Source organism: Tarenaya hassleriana, unplaced genomic scaffold (assembly GCF_000463585.1).
Source record: "Tarenaya hassleriana unplaced genomic scaffold, ASM46358v1 Cleome10, whole genome shotgun sequence".
NCBI classification, from domain to species: domain Eukaryota; kingdom Viridiplantae; phylum Streptophyta; class Magnoliopsida; order Brassicales; family Cleomaceae; genus Tarenaya; species Tarenaya hassleriana.
This window is the reverse complement of record NW_010960188.1, coordinates 2,963,656-2,977,976: the sequence shown is the minus strand read 5'-3', so window position 1 is coordinate 2,977,976 and position 14,321 is coordinate 2,963,656. Positions and strand designations below refer to the sequence as shown.

At 40.2% G+C, this 14,321-nt stretch overlaps 3 protein-coding genes and 1 long non-coding RNA gene across 14 annotated transcripts in view; 1 reads left to right on the top strand and 3 right to left on the bottom strand.

Annotated features, from left to right (window-relative positions):
* Positions 1-490, bottom strand: part of LOC109117267 — a 3,847-nt gene extending 3,357 nt beyond the window's left edge. Inside the window, exon 1 of one of the 3 annotated variants that reach the window (XR_002024635.1) lies at positions 413-490. This is a non-coding gene — a long non-coding RNA (uncharacterized LOC109117267). Of the gene's footprint in view, positions 1-375 lie in introns of all 3 variants that reach the window. The other 2 variants (XR_002024632.1, XR_002024637.1) reach the window with 2 other exon arrangements.
* Positions 491-1,381: 891 nt separating this feature from the next.
* On the top strand, positions 1,382-3,423 carry LOC104802682 (putative metal tolerance protein C3). Of its 2 annotated transcripts, none has more exons than XM_010526399.1 (7): positions 1,382-1,614; positions 1,691-1,881; positions 1,983-2,181; positions 2,403-2,581; positions 2,735-2,885; positions 2,989-3,125; positions 3,234-3,423. In XM_010526399.1, the coding sequence occupies exons 1-7, from the start codon at positions 1,416-1,418 to the stop codon at positions 3,408-3,410; spliced, it is 1,233 nt and encodes a 410-aa protein (XP_010524701.1). In that variant the 5' UTR covers positions 1,382-1,415; the 3' UTR covers positions 3,411-3,423. The 2 variants fall into 2 exon arrangements, with proteins under 2 accessions (XP_010524701.1, XP_019056432.1); XM_019200887.1 differs by having other exon boundaries at positions 3,229-3,360.
* Positions 3,424-3,611: 188 nt separating this feature from the next.
* On the bottom strand, positions 3,612-9,534 carry LOC104802668. 2 transcript variants are annotated; one of them, XM_010526389.1, is made up of 9 exons: positions 9,138-9,534; positions 7,874-8,242; positions 7,545-7,804; positions 7,169-7,310; positions 6,652-7,023; positions 6,409-6,540; positions 6,159-6,287; positions 4,530-6,071; positions 3,612-4,460 (listed from the first exon to the last, which is right to left on the bottom strand). In XM_010526389.1, exons 1-9 carry the CDS (start codon positions 9,225-9,227, stop codon positions 3,807-3,809), a joined length of 3,690 nt encoding a protein of 1,229 aa, XP_010524691.1. In that variant the 5' UTR covers positions 9,228-9,534; the 3' UTR covers positions 3,612-3,806. The 2 variants fall into 2 exon arrangements, with proteins under 2 accessions (XP_010524691.1, XP_010524682.1); XM_010526380.1 differs by having other exon boundaries at positions 3,612-6,071.
* A 2,319-nt stretch (positions 9,535-11,853) lies between these two features.
* On the bottom strand, positions 11,854-14,298 carry LOC104802638 (E3 ubiquitin-protein ligase SINAT2). 7 transcript variants are annotated; one of them, XM_010526343.1, is made up of 5 exons: positions 14,189-14,298; positions 13,764-13,822; positions 13,022-13,280; positions 12,552-12,938; positions 11,854-12,455 (listed from the first exon to the last, which is right to left on the bottom strand). In XM_010526343.1, the coding sequence occupies exons 3-5, from the start codon at positions 13,259-13,261 to the stop codon at positions 12,132-12,134; spliced, it is 951 nt and encodes a 316-aa protein (XP_010524645.1). In that variant the 5' UTR covers positions 13,262-13,280; positions 13,764-13,822; positions 14,189-14,298; the 3' UTR covers positions 11,854-12,131. The 7 variants fall into 7 exon arrangements, with proteins under 7 accessions (XP_010524645.1, XP_019059651.1, XP_010524670.1 ...); XM_019204106.1 differs by having other exon boundaries at positions 13,022-13,277; XM_010526368.1 differs by having other exon boundaries at positions 14,203-14,298.
* Between the last annotated feature and the right edge of the window lie 23 nt (positions 14,299-14,321).

The window sequence follows — 14,321 nt, the reverse complement described above, 5'->3', positions numbered from 1 at the left end:
CCCCCCCCCCCCCCCCCCAAAAAAAAAAAAGGTTGAACCTTCACGTGGGGTAATGCGATGAACCCACATCATGTCGCAGTAACCTAACTAAACAACGAGTTATCTGTCCCGACATGACCGCATCTGAATGCAGGTAACCGCCTCGAGAATTTTGCAACTTTAACCGGAAAAATGGAAAATCGAGAACACGGATGAACCCAAACGAAACCAAAAAAAAGAAGAAAGGAAAATTACACACAGGAACCGGTACAATGTCAAACTCACGAATGCAGCTGCGTCGTGCAATCCACTCGCCAAAAAAAAAAACACAACGACGACGACTGCGAAACAGGAACATGACAATGATCGGAGAAAATAGACAAAACCGAAACTCACAGAGTTAGGGCTCAAGAGAGAGGGGGAGAGAGAGAACCTTGACCAGGATTCGTGGCCGGACCATGGCGGCAAATTCCCCCTCAGCTTCTCCTCGTACACTCCTCCCATCGCCTCGTTCTGTATAACCGAACTCGCACCAGTCGGGTCGTCGGTGAAGGAAATAACCCGAAGTTGGCCCAAAAGGCCCAATTCACTTTTTTATGGGCTTTGTGGCGTAACATTTGGGCCGATCGGTTATGAGTTGGTCCAGTTCGGTTCGGTCCAAATGAAAACCGGTCTGAGATTTTGGACACTATATGGAATCAATCTCGTAAACCTTAATTTACATGAATTATACTTTTACTTGTTCTGACTTTTTTTTTTCTTCCAATTAAATTATTTTATAGATCTTTCTCTTATGTATTAATTATAATTAGTCTTTTGATACAAGTCTTTTTTTTTTTAATTCAATAGACTCACATTCCGTTTAAAAAAACACTTCATTTCTCAATTTTGAATATAAATAAATAAATGTAACGAAAGAATTAAGGAGTGAATCAAAACATATACTGTCTCCTCCGTTTTAAAATATTTGTTGTTTTAGATTATTTCACATTTTTTTTTAAATAGATTAAAAGTCATATATATCCTTATTTGATCATAAAAATAATGTCATGTTAATAATATATTAAAATTTGGTATGGATAAAATTGGAAACTATATACCTTAGAAAATATAAAATTTCTTGGAAACGGAGGGAGTATATGGTTAGGGTTTTTGTGTCTTGGCATTTGCACGTCATAAATCTGACCATTGACCAATTCCCTCCTACTAAGGCATGAAGCAGACAATCTTTGGCGTGAGGGCAGGTACCACGGTTTGTCTCTTTCATTATCTATCTACGTAATCATCTCTACTATAATATAAAATAAATTTATCCTAATTAATTCAGCAAAACTTATAAAATAATCTATCTAATATATATATAAACTCCACGCTTAATTGCCTCTTCCTGCTTTATCTTGTTCACCACCATCGTCATCATCAATATCAAACATCAAATGGAAGTCAGCGCCATGGGTTGTACGGAAACAAGAACACCGTTGCTGTCGACCAACGATGTTGGCATACCCAAAACCGGTTCGGTTTCAACCATGAGATCGGAATTCTTCTCGAATTTGCCCCAAAAGATTCGATCTGTACTCGATCCCAACAGCCCTTTTCATCTCGACCTCTCCAAAGCCTCAGGGCTCAAAGGCGGTATGTATCTATATATACACGCACACACACACACATGTATATATTAACAATCTTTCTCGTTTTATGGATTGATAAGGTGAAAAGGAATATTACGAGAGACAGTTAGCAACACTGAAATCCTTCGAGGAAGTGGAGTATTCCGTGGCTCAGCCGCCACAATATGGCATGGACGACGATGACGGAGAACGAGGACGAGCTGAAGAAGCTGCACAGGAACGAGCCATGAAAGTCTCCAATTGGGCTAACATTCTATTACTTGCTCTCAAGGTTTCGATCCCTTTTGAAACATCTTTTTACCTTACTCTGTGTGTGTGTGTACGTATATATATATAGTGTATATATGTGTGTGTTTTATGGATTATGTATAGATATATGCGACGGTGAAGAGTGGGTCGATAGCGATAGCGGCGTCGACGCTGGACTCTTTGTTGGATCTCATGGCGGGAGGAATACTTTGGTTCACGCATTTGTCGATGATCAACGTTAATATCTACAAATACCCCATCGGGAAGCTTAGGGTTCAACCTGTCGGAATTGTTATCTTTGCTGCTGTTATGACCACTCTTGGTAATACAATAAAATAAAAAACCCATTTTGATATTTAATGCATAATAGGTTAACAAATTAACTAGTAAAATATGTTTTATAGCTATATATATACATATATTGAGCCAACTGTCATTTAGATTTATCTTTTTTTATAATTCATCAACCAGATGTATAATATATATATATATATATAACATATGTGTGTGTGTATACATACATACATACATACATACATACAGGATTCCAAGTGCTGATGCAGGCTACCTCCGAATTGGTTAAGAATGAGGCGTCGGAGAAGATGAGTAATGAGCAATTGGCTTGGTTGTACTCGATTATGTTAACCGCAACCGCATCGAAGCTCGCCTTATGGCTCTATTGCAGAACCTCTAAAAACAACATCGTCCGTGCCTACGCAAAGGTCTCTCTGTGTGTGTGTATATATATACCCGTAATTACGTACACACACACACACATATATATATAAAGGGTTGCTTTCTTTACGTGGTTTTGTTTACTCGGGGGTTGACATATATACATACATACATATATATATATATATGTGTATATGTAGGATCATTACTTTGATGTGGTGACGAATGTGCTTGGACTGATCTCCGCGGTTCTCGGAGACGAATTCTACTGGTGGATCGATCCCGCGGGCGCCGTACTTCTGGCCATCTACACAATCTCCACGTGGTCTAGAACTGTAATGGAGAATGCAGGTACGTCCTTTATCACATATACCATGAGTTCATCAAACTTCAATAATCATGAGACGCGTAACTCTGATTTTAATATAATAATCTTGCTTTTGCATGCATGCAGTGTCGTTGGTTGGACAATCAGCTCCTCCCGAGGTTCTACAGAAGCTGACGTATCTCGTGCTCTTCCACGGCTGCGACGGGATCAAGCGCATCGACACAGTTCGTGCCTACACTTTCGGCCTTCTTTATTTCGTCGAGGTGAAACCAATTAATCGTATATTCTTATTAAATCGATCTTGTAATAATATATATATGTAAATGTATACGTGCATATGTGTATAATGATAAAAGGGCGGTGCAGTGCAGGTGGATATCGAACTCCCCGAAGATATGCCGTTGAGAGAAGCTCATGCGATAGGGGAGATGCTGCAGACGAGAATGGAACAACTCCCGCAAGTGGAAAGGGCGTTTGTCCATCTCGACTATGAATGCCGACACAAACCCGAACACTCTGTTATTGTCAGAGTCCCCGATGATATCTGATTAAGATTTCGTATATTATTAAGATTTTGTATATATATATATATATATATATATATATATATATATACACAGTTTGATCTTTACTATCTCTTGGTATAGGCTAAGCTTTTGTTTATGTTCTTGGATAATATGGCGGGGGGGGCGGGGAGATTGAATTTTGTTGCATAATTGCAAATGTGATTCAGATAAAAGAGAGTGAAATGAAAAACGCTAAGCTCTTGCAAATCTTTACTCTGAAGCAAAACAGATACAAAAATCCAACAAGATGAAGAAAAAACACTGTGAACTAAAAAAAAAATGGCAGACAGATTATTGTGTTCCGGATTACAATGTAAAAAAAAAAAACTCACAATCCATATTGCCAAACAATCCAACCAAAGCCATTGCAAATGGAACTCAGAATAACGAAAACCTTATGCCGTTGGTGGCCGCAAACAAGTTGTACTCTTCCACCGTGCTCTCTTTCTCTTTCTCTGTCTTGTTGAAAGGGAGATCACCTGAGGAAACATCATCTGCTGAACTCTGCAAGGAAGAATCCACCAGATTCCCGGCTTTGGAGCGGACAGGATTCGTTTTACACCCTGCAGCAAGCGCTACCGGCCCACCGAAATGGAACAACGAGAAGCTGTCATCACCATTGCCACCAGCACAATCACCATTCTTTGAACCTCCATAGCTCGGAGACTCCATTGGAGGCGGCCTGCAACTTGATATCCCTTCATCTTCTTCTTCCTCCAGAGATCTTTTTCCTGATGGATCAACAGTTTGAGCTTGCTCCTCGGTATTCACACTGTTGGCTCTGGCAAATGGATGGAAAACTGGAACATGCCCAGAGTGGAAGAAGGGAGGAGAGGCTGAATGATTCAACGGGCCACCATACTGCATGCATAACTGGGAATCTCCTCCATTCAGACCATACCCGAGTGGGCCAGCATATAAATAGTGGGCAGGAGGCGGAAACGGCATTAATCCATTGGATGGAGCTGCGGGCCAAGAAACTGGAGCTTGATGGAAGTAACCCATTGTTGAAGGAGCCTGGAAAACTGGAAACTGTATATTGTGGTTAAGCATTTGTGGAAACATGCCCTGTGGTTGAGAACCTGTATTAATACCAGTTACCATATTGTCCATGCTGTGGCCAGGAATGGTGAAAAGAGTCCCAGTCCCAGAGGAATTACTTCCTCCACTGTCTGGTGGAAGGCTAGACAAATTCCTATATCCCACAACATCTTCCAAATTACTATTCTTCCTTGTATCTGCCGTCTTTTCGTGACAGTTCAAGATATCATTCTGTGTACCCAATGAATTTTCTCTTCCTTCAAAATGCTGACTGGCATCTTCAGAATCAGATGTCAAGGAGGATTCGGTGTTTCCACTCTTCAAAGAACCAGTATTGCTGTCTCCCTCGCTAAGGCAAGAGGAGCAGTTATCTGAATTGGATATACTGCTCGACATAGTGTCTTTCAAGTGCCAGTCATTATTCTTTGCTTGCACATCAACTCCAATCTCCCCGTCTTCATCTATTGAATTGATACAATCCCTAGACTCCCTGCTATCTTTATGATTGCTATTATCCAACTTTTCTGTAGCCTTACCCGGAGATGACTTTACTGCAGTACTATCATGTTCGATATCTTCTGCCTTGACCATCGAAGGACTTAATGTTATATCCGAGTCTGTGTTGTTCCGCGGATACTTCTTCGGCTCAAGGGGCTCCCAAACCTTTTTAGTATTTAATGAATCCCTTGTAGAAGGATTCTGACTGAGGGTTGCTCTGCTTTTGGGTCTTCCATCACGTACATATTCTGTTTGTGTATACCTATTGCTTCGGTGTACTGGGTGGGAGGCATCTGGAACAGAATCTGATTTGAATACGGGTTTAGATTCTCTCATGCCTCTGGTTGCAGAGAGATTAGGTTCTGCCTTTGCCCGGAATTCATTACTCTGTTTGCAACTGCAAGAATGAGAATCGTACCTCTCACTCATCCTGTTGTTCGTACATTGGAACTTCTCATTGCACTTGATGCCATTTCGACTGCTGCCTTTTGTAGATTTCACTCTCAATTGTCTGTTTGTCCCATTGAAGCACCTTGAAAGCACCTCTAGTCTGTCATTTCGATGTCGAGCATCAGATCTACCAACAAAAGAAGCATTTTCGGAACATCTGTGCCTATCTGGCCACCTCATGGCATGATCAGGGTGAAGTTCATTCCAAAACTTCGCTTTCGGATGAGCTGGTTTCGGCTGATCATTTGTAAAGTATCCATTCTCATCTTCAAGATCTATAAGTTCTCCATCAGGGGTGGTGTCAGAACACTGGTTTTCCGCACTTGGTGAAGGGGGGCTGTCAAAGCATTGTCCATCTTGATCATCAGAAGAACCAGGTGGAGACAAATCTACATCGCCGGTTTCATTTACTGATTCCTTGCAGCTTATGCTATTGTTCATCTCATCATCGAGGTATGGTAAACCTTCTTCCCTTGACGTCTCTGGCAATGTTGCTTTATCACTAGATTCATAATTCTTCTTCTCTTTACCTCTCTCCTTTTCCTTCAACCTTTCTTTTCTTCGAAGTTTTTTCTCCCTTTCTTTTGTTCTTTTTCTCTCCTTCCGCTCCTCTTCTTCACGCTTTTCCTTCTCTTCTTCTTCGAGAAGTTTCACCTGCAGGAGTAAATACAAAGCAGTTGTTTGAAATTTATCAAAATGGAACATGTCTCCCATTATTTTGCATAGCATATATGTACAAACCTGCTTCTCCAAGGTAATAATTTCCTTACAGGCAACATGAACACGTTGCTCTAATAGTTTCAATGCAAGACAAACAAAGATGCTGTGTGCATTTTGACGGGCTGTTCCTTCCCTGAATGCCTTTTCCACCTAATATATAACAAAGAACAGATAAAAACATAAGTATCAATGCAGAACCCAAAGTCAGTACCGATCAATAAATTATGATCTCAAGGCACCCCAATTATTAGTGAAGATATCTTCAACAAACCTGTTCTTTGAAGATAACTGTAGCAGCATCTAGAAGAAACTCCCGAGCAAGTTCAGGACTCTTTGCATGCTTCTGTGGGCGAGAGCATTCCCCATCAAGCTCATTCCCATCCTTGTCCATCAAATCTTCATCCTTAAATTGCGTAAGAAGCACAATGATAATCTCTTAACAAGGAGAAAGCAAATTTGCAAAAGTTCGAACATTTGAGAGAGTTCAGTTGAAAAATTACAAATCTTGATCTACCTCTTCTTCCTCAGCCTCTTCAGCATGTTCAAAAAACCTACGGATGCTTTCCCCTCTCCTTATTGAAACAAACCCATCTCCAACCACAAGCCTGCAGTGCACGCATTGTTGGCCTTTCAATGCATGGGCTTTTACGGATATCTCGGAGCAGCGGCCATCTAATTTGATAGCCCTAAGGGTAATGTAGCATGTGTTTAAACCACGAAGGTCCAGGCCATTGACTTGTACACTTCCACTCATGCCAACATTTTCAAATTCGAGGATGTCAGATTTTCCTTCACCAGTTCCAATTGCCCACTCGAAGTGATGGTATATTCCAGCAGTCTCAGTGAAAGTTTGGCGCCAATCTGCTTGGACGGAATCAATGGATACCTGAGAAATTGTAAATGAATTCGTGATGATATCTTGTGATATCAGCCTCTCAAGAGATATTGGTAAATAATTCTTAAAAAACTCAGCTCTAGCACAATGGAACCAGTTATTGGAATTCATAACATCAAAGGAAAAGATAACAGACCTCGTATTGGAAGTCTGTATCTGCAACACAAAACCAGGTGGTACATTGAGGTTCTCTTCGCATTCGTTTCAGTTCCTTGAGCTCTTTAAACTCACGGATAACATTTCTTCTGCAGTCTCTACAAAACCTCTTGCTATCGAATCTGTCACGAAAGGTCAGTTTATTATGGAAATGAAAAAGGAACAAAAAGTCTACATAAGTCTCAGAAAAAGAAGAAAAAAAAATCACACATGACAGCAACTGGAGTAACTCAAAGCATGATAAATCAAAACTTCAGATCAAGCTGTAGATGGAACAAGAGATAGTATCCAGAATTTTTCTTCATATCAACTCGTGGTAGAGCATTTAAGAATACCAGGGTCAACTAATAATATACCTGTACATTAGCCTCTCAATGAAATCCTCTTCTTTCATCCGCAAAAGAGATTGTCGAGTTTCATCACCAAGTGCAGACCAAAAATCCACCAATGTATCACACGAGAGTCTGGCAGTATGTAGAGCACATGTTTCTCTTGTCCCATGCCCCCTCCCGTAGCTAGCCATTCCTTGGCTTATCCATCCCCGACCTCCACCACCACAAGCATCAGGGTAGAGCAGTTCACGTTCTCTCTCTCGTGCACGTGCACTGTCAAACACCTGCCAGGACTAGAAGGTCAACTACTCTAACCAATGGGACAACGGGAGTGAAACCTTAAATGAACTTACATTTTGGAGTCCTTTGAGGGACTTTGCGTACAAGTAACAGTCAAGAAGTGTGAGAGACCCATCACGGGTTGTGGTGAGACCTCCCCAAGGATGAACAGAAGGATCTTGCATCTCATCGGCACATCCATTCCTAACCACTGGGTTACAGTCATCCTGATCTTTTGAGGCTCCTGATCTGTTGCAGGAAGGATTTCCTATTGATCCATCTTGTTGCAAGGACTTACCATACATAACAATTTGCAGGAATCCTTCGAGCAGAAGGCCATTGCATCTGGAACAGTACATGTTCTTGCGAGCTTGTTCGAACAGCATCTGCTTGTCGATCCTGAGAAGCTCCTGCCTAGCTTTCGATGGAAGTTCACTCCAAAACTGTACACAAGATTGCAGAAATTAATTACGAATCTAGTGTTTTAACATCGTGAAGGTTAATTAGTCCAACATATATCCAGAAAAATAAAGTAAGTGTACCGATAAACAAGTCTTACTGTTTTCACAGTTTAGATTAAAACAGAGAATAACAGGAGGAGGTACTGGAAATCGGAACAAACATGTGTTCATCTACTCAGTTCCAGCTGCAGTGTTATTAAGATGCATGTGTCTTCAAGGCCACAACTTCTTACCTACAGCCCTCTAATTACCACAATTTACTGCCATCTCCCTTTTGAAACCTTAATTGGCTTCTTCATGGTCATGGCTAAGATTCTTCACATGAATTTACAAGGGCATCAGCATTCTTTACTCTCTAACGAGTTATTAAAATTAAAGTTTTAAAGAGGGCAAGGATCTTCTCCAGTATTCCTCGGGACCAAGTCACTTCTATATGAGGTGCATTGATCCCATCTCTACTGGCGAGGCAACAGAGAAATACCCTCATTCCCTTATGCCAAAAACTATTCACAAAATGGAAAAGATTAGAGGATTAATGCAACAAGAGTGGGGTTTATCCCGTTTTCATAAACTATTCACAAAATGGGATAGATTTTGAAATAATATTTGCCCACAATATCAGGTAGAAACATCACTACAAAGAGTCAAAATGATGAGTTTGTCATGCAACCATAGCAAATGAATAAGAGTCTGCATTGAAACAATCAAAGCAAACACCTCTAGCGACCAAACACTCATCGGAAACACATACACACATGTTAATGAATAATTCATAGCCCAAGATCCAATCTAAGCTTAATTCCGCGTCGAAATTCCGAGAGAAACAATCCATCAACATCGCAATCTCCAAAGCACTCGAAAGAAAACGGGCAAGTACCTTCTGCAGCTGATTGTAGCTGATGCCATCGCCGTCCTTGGACCAGAAACCAAAAGAGTAATGCTCATTCCTCTGCGCTAAACTCGGCATCTTCTACACTCTTCTATGTTTCATCAACGAACGTTACCATTATCACCAACACGGCCCCAGACTCAAAGCCCAATCGAGAACCGATCAGGGGCGATTCAATTCCGCCGAATCGGATTGAGGGAACACCGAATCCAATCAGAAAAGGGGAGAAAACAATCGATTTCGATCGAGATGAATCGGATTGACGAACAGGGGCGATTCCAAAAAGTCCGATTACGATATTAGCCAGGAGACTTAACCTTTTCGGATACTTGAAGGAAGGAATCGAATTGGATTGAGATTGGATTAGGGAGAGACGCAAATCAGGGTTCCTATAGAATTATATTCTTAATAGAATTAATGTTAATGTCCTAATAAGATTAGCTTCTAATTAGATAATTCTAACTCACTATACAAATACTAATCTAGTTTAACTCGATCCAATAAAAAACATACACAGGGGGGGATACGAGGCTTGCTTGGTAGAAATGATGGTGCGGTTAAAATGGACATTTAGAGGGAAATTATATTTTGTTACGTAGCTTCCGATACGATTTTTTACCTGTTCTTTATTTTACATTACATTCGAATTCGGGTAAATTTTGCTTTTGCATCACACATATAAGCCTTTATATATACATATATATATATATATTGCTGATTAAAAAATATTCAAAATTTATTTTAAATCTTCTGGTAAAGGTTTTTTACGGTGATGGTGTGAGTGAAGGGATGGTGTTGTCATCGTGGTGTAATCCACGCTTGGTTAAAACCCTGCCATCTGGTGGTACAAATTTGATGAGCGAGAAAGTTTTAATTCGATTTCACTCGAAACGTTAATTAATTATATGATTAAAGGTCGATTCCGAATCTAAAAGATTAAATAGTTCCAAGTCTTAGTGAATCTTTTGTTATAAAAAAAATATATATATCCAATAAATTAAGGGTGTTAAATGGATTGGACGGTTTGAACTATTCCAAATCTGGTGTTCGGTCCAAAAATTTTAGATTCGGATCAACCCGAATTTTTTTAGATCTATACAATCAAGCTCAAAACTTAATTTTATAGGGTTCGGATTGGACCGCTCCAAAATTCGATTTAAATACGATCCGAAAGTTTGGATTAAATCCGATATTTTTCGGGTGGATTTTGATCGGACTTTAGGTTTTGGACCAAAATTGACACCCCAAATTAAAATTTGTATTGTGTCTTATGATTATCTCTTTAGATAATTAGGATTTGTACTGTGTCTTATGGTTATCTCTTTAGATATGAGACCATGTTCATTCCGAGTACTCTGCTACATTCATATTTGATCATTTTATGGGTTATTACATAACACAATAGATATTTCATACACTAAAGTTTAATAAACATCGTGAAAATAAAATTCAGAATATATATATATATATATATATATATATGTAATATGCAAATGGGGATATAACAAGTTAACAACGGCACACCACAGAAGTCAAAATCTTCCTATAAGCGTGACATTGTCGTATAACAACAGCATCAATGGACCATATAAGTAATTAGATACATTCGTTAAAATGACAAACATATATATATACACCTACCAAAGTGCCAAGACTTTATTGCCCTTTGGTTAGGGATGTAAAATGAGTCGCGCCTCGCGGGTTAGCTTACGAGCCATCCCATATTTTTTCGCATCGGATTCAAAATATTTGAACCCAGAAAAAATCGAGCCAAACGAGCCAGCCCATCAAGAGTTGGACTCGCGGCGAACCAGTCCGTTACGAGCCGGACTGGCTCGCGGGGTAGAAATTCTTTTTTTTTTTTTAATTTTAATGTTTTTTTAAATTTTAAAATATTTTTATATACAATTATATTTTTATTACATATTTAATTTGTTTTGTTTAAAATTTAATTTTTTATTATATTTTAAATATTTTTATTATTTTTAAAATATTAAAATTATTTTTAAATACTTTTAATCTTAAAATTTTATTTTTAAAATTTATATATTTGGTTCGCGGGTTGGTTCGTTTGGCTCACGTACGAGTTAAGACGATATGGATTGAGCTGATATATTTTTGGTTCGCTAAAAAATGGATCAGATTGGGTTGGACTAAAACTTTTCTAGATCGGAACGAGTCGGGTTGGGTTGGGCCGAGCCGACTCGTTTTACACCACCACCTTTAGACATGGTGTGACCCTTCGGCTCTCGACCCGTCAAGACCTCCAAAAGCACGAACCAGAAACTGTTCCGTTATTGCATATCTACGTAACAACATCCATCACCTGAATTAGGGGTATCAATCGGGTCGTTCCGACCAGATCTGATCCGAGTTCGTATTTGATTTGAGGGTTTTCGGGTTCGGATCGGCCCGATTTTTTTTCGGACCTATATAATCAAATCTTAAGGTTGATCCTATAAATTTTGGGTTCACATCGAGTCGGACCGGACTAGTCCACTAAATTCTTTTGTAATTTTATTTTTTCCTTTTTTAAATTACTTTTTTTGAAAAAAATATCCCGACATTGTTTTTGGGTGGACTCGGATCGGACTTCGATGCATGCAAGTATACGTATATTATTTTCACATAACACCGTGAGATTAACGTAGAAAATCATATGATCTGATTTTGGTCCAAGGATCATTGTTACGCAAAAAAAAAAAAGGCAAATAGAAGCTTAGAATTTTGATTCAATCATCACCAAACTTGATTCGACATTGTTGTGCATCGAGAACATAACCAAACACTCGTGTCTTTTCTCTCTGTCGTGTTTCTTTCTCTTCAAGCTTCATGTCTGGTCCTGTCTCTTTCTCCACAGAACCCAAACCATGGCGGATTTCTTCTTGTCTCTTTTCACTTTCTCTCATCCAATGTTATGTACAATATCGGGGTTTTGATCAAAATCATTCAAGAGACCGCTTGTTTGGCATTTCGGATAAGCTATTCTTCCTTCCATATCCGACCAGTGACTCTCAGCTTGAGCTCTTGCCTGTCCCCACCGCCGGAGAAATACAATGCCAGGTTCCTCGGTACGATAAGGCCGTCCTGGCTGTCTCGGACTTTCCTGTGACTGTCTCGAATGCTTCTCGGAATCCCTTGCCACGTCAGCTTCCGCCCGTTCCCCCCTACTTCCAAGCTGTAGCTGAATCTCTTCGCTTCCTTCTCGTCTCCCATAAACCGTAGAAACGCCATGTAAACTGGCGCCATCCCGAGCTGGAACGCCTCAAAGTGCAAGCAGAACTGCCTCCCGAAGCAGTTGAATACCTGAACCCAGTTTTGAAAATGATACCGGGATCCTACCCATCAAAACCAGATTGAAAAACGAAGAACGAAAAACGTGAAACTTTCTAGAGTTTTTACCGTAAGCATCCAGGTAGCATTCTCGACCTCATGTGGATTTGCCTTCACATACCGGTGGTTGAAGGTGCACCCATCATGCATATCGACCTTATGATCGTCCTTGAGATGAGAAACGAGTGTCGGGATATCTCCAGTGACCGAACACTCGGATCCAGCGTAAGGGCAGGTGTAAGGACGAAACCCGCAATGCTGCTCGTGCTTGAGCTTGCTGTAGTAAGGGAAAATGTCATGGCATCCGAGGCTTTGGTACCGGCATGAAACTTCCAAAGATTCCGCAACTTTCTCGAGGGCCAAACACCTTATGTTTCCCAGCTCGTAGCGGCATGTCGGGCACAGGTTCTGCACTCTGATCTTGCAGTTTGAACAAAGTGTGTGGCCATTCGGACACTTGAGAAAAGGAAAATGATAACATTAGATCGCTCGAGGAGGGAACACACTACACCTAGCAATCGAAGAAAAACCAGACATACCTGATGAATTGGAGGGTACATCAGATTCGTACAAACAGGACATTCGAGGAGCTCATAAACGCAATGGTTGGAATGAATCCCGTATTTACTGACACCGCCAGCACTACCCGACCTTGTCGGTTTACTGTTAGTCTCTGCTTTTGCCGTTTTAACATCGTAATCCATGGCGGTTGAGTTAGATTCTTGGACTTCTTTCAAAGCACTGCCTCCAGGAGCCATAAGCGGGTCAGATGATGCCATGCTTTAGATCCTCATTCTTCTGCGGGAGAAAGGATATATGATCCCACAAGATTGAGCTTAAAGAATTCACAAAGCAAACCCAAAAACATCAAAATGAATTGAAAGCAGGTGATAGCTAAATCTGGGTACGCATCAAAGATAGGCAAAGTAGGCAATGCAGCAGATCTAATGGCCAAAATTCTTGGTCAGATTTCATCAGATTCTTTCCTTATGATGATGATTTCGTGGAAAAGGGCCAAATGATAGATAACTTCGATTTGCTTTAAAGATCATCTACTACCTTCCCAAGCACCAACAAAACCAAACATGGGTTCCTATCTGAAACCAAAGAACATATCCATGGCAGATTTCTAAGGGGTTAGTTTCAGCACTTGAAACTTTACAACCTCAAACCATCATGAACCAAAAAAAGTCAGAAAATTTTTAAATTTTGCAATGGAACGAGCTGATTAAAACCTAAGTTCAAGCTGAAATCTAAAGAAACCATCTTAAATATGCATACCCACAGTCAGGATTACAGAGGATTTCAGAATCTGGCCTATAAAATCAGGGACAGCCTCCCTACAAGGCACAAAAAGGGAAAGATTCATCGATGGGAAATACAAAAAGTCAAAATCTTTTCCAAAAACAAGGAATTTTAAGATTCGCAGTACGCATCTGAGAGGAAACAAAAGCCAAGAGAAAATAGAGAAAGAGAACAAAACCCATTTCCCCAAATCCCTAAAAGATGTCGTCCCACGAAATATATTTCCCAAAATGCAAGCTTAGATTGAGCATCAGACGAGTAAATCCATCGCAGAAAACGAAAACCCATTTCATCATTTCCTCGGCTCGTGACCTTTCCTCGATCTACAGAACCCGATTTCGTACCCAGATCACAAAACAAACAAAAAAAATCAAACCCAGTAGAAAAGATTATGGATTTACCCGGAAGAAATTACCAGGTTGTGGGGTTGGTGTTTCCCAGATTTTGCTTGAGATTTCCACGAAAAAAAACACAGCAGATTAAAAGAAAGAGAGAAGGAGAATAGCGGCGACGGGGGGGGGGGGAATTTTGATT

What these genes read in the sequence shown, in the direction of transcription:
- LOC104802682 (XM_010526399.1), top strand. Translation starts at nt 1,416, where the DNA reads ATGGAAGTCAGCGCCATGGGTTGTACGGAAACAAGAACACCGTTGCTG. An exon ending in AGCCTCAGGGCTCAAAGGCG is followed by an intron (nt 1,615 to 1,690) that starts GTATGTATCTAT and finishes TGGATTGATAAG; the next exon opens with GTGAAAAGGAATATTACGAG. An exon ending in TCGTCCGTGCCTACGCAAAG is followed by an intron (nt 2,582 to 2,734) that starts GTCTCTCTGTGT and finishes GTGTATATGTAG; the next exon opens with GATCATTACTTTGATGTGGT.
- LOC104802668 (XM_010526380.1), bottom strand. Translation starts at nt 9,227, where the DNA reads ATGCCGAGTTTAGCGCAGAGGAATGAGCATTACTCTTTTGGTTTCTGG. An exon ending in CCCTCAAAGGACTCCAAAAT is followed by an intron (nt 7,805 to 7,873) that starts GTAAGTTCATTT and finishes TAGTCCTGGCAG; the next exon opens with GTGTTTGACAGTGCACGTGC. An exon ending in ATTGAGAGGCTAATGTACAG is followed by an intron (nt 7,311 to 7,544) that starts GTATATTATTAG and finishes CTTTCGTGACAG; the next exon opens with ATTCGATAGCAAGAGGTTTT.
- LOC104802638 (XM_010526343.1), bottom strand. Translation starts at nt 13,261, where the DNA reads ATGGCATCATCTGACCCGCTTATGGCTCCTGGAGGCAGTGCTTTGAAA. An exon ending in TGTACCCTCCAATTCATCAG is followed by an intron (nt 12,939 to 13,021) that starts GTATGTCTGGTT and finishes CCTTTTCTCAAG; the next exon opens with TGTCCGAATGGCCACACACT. An exon ending in ATGCTACCTGGATGCTTACG is followed by an intron (nt 12,456 to 12,551) that starts GTAAAAACTCTA and finishes AACTGGGTTCAG; the next exon opens with GTATTCAACTGCTTCGGGAG.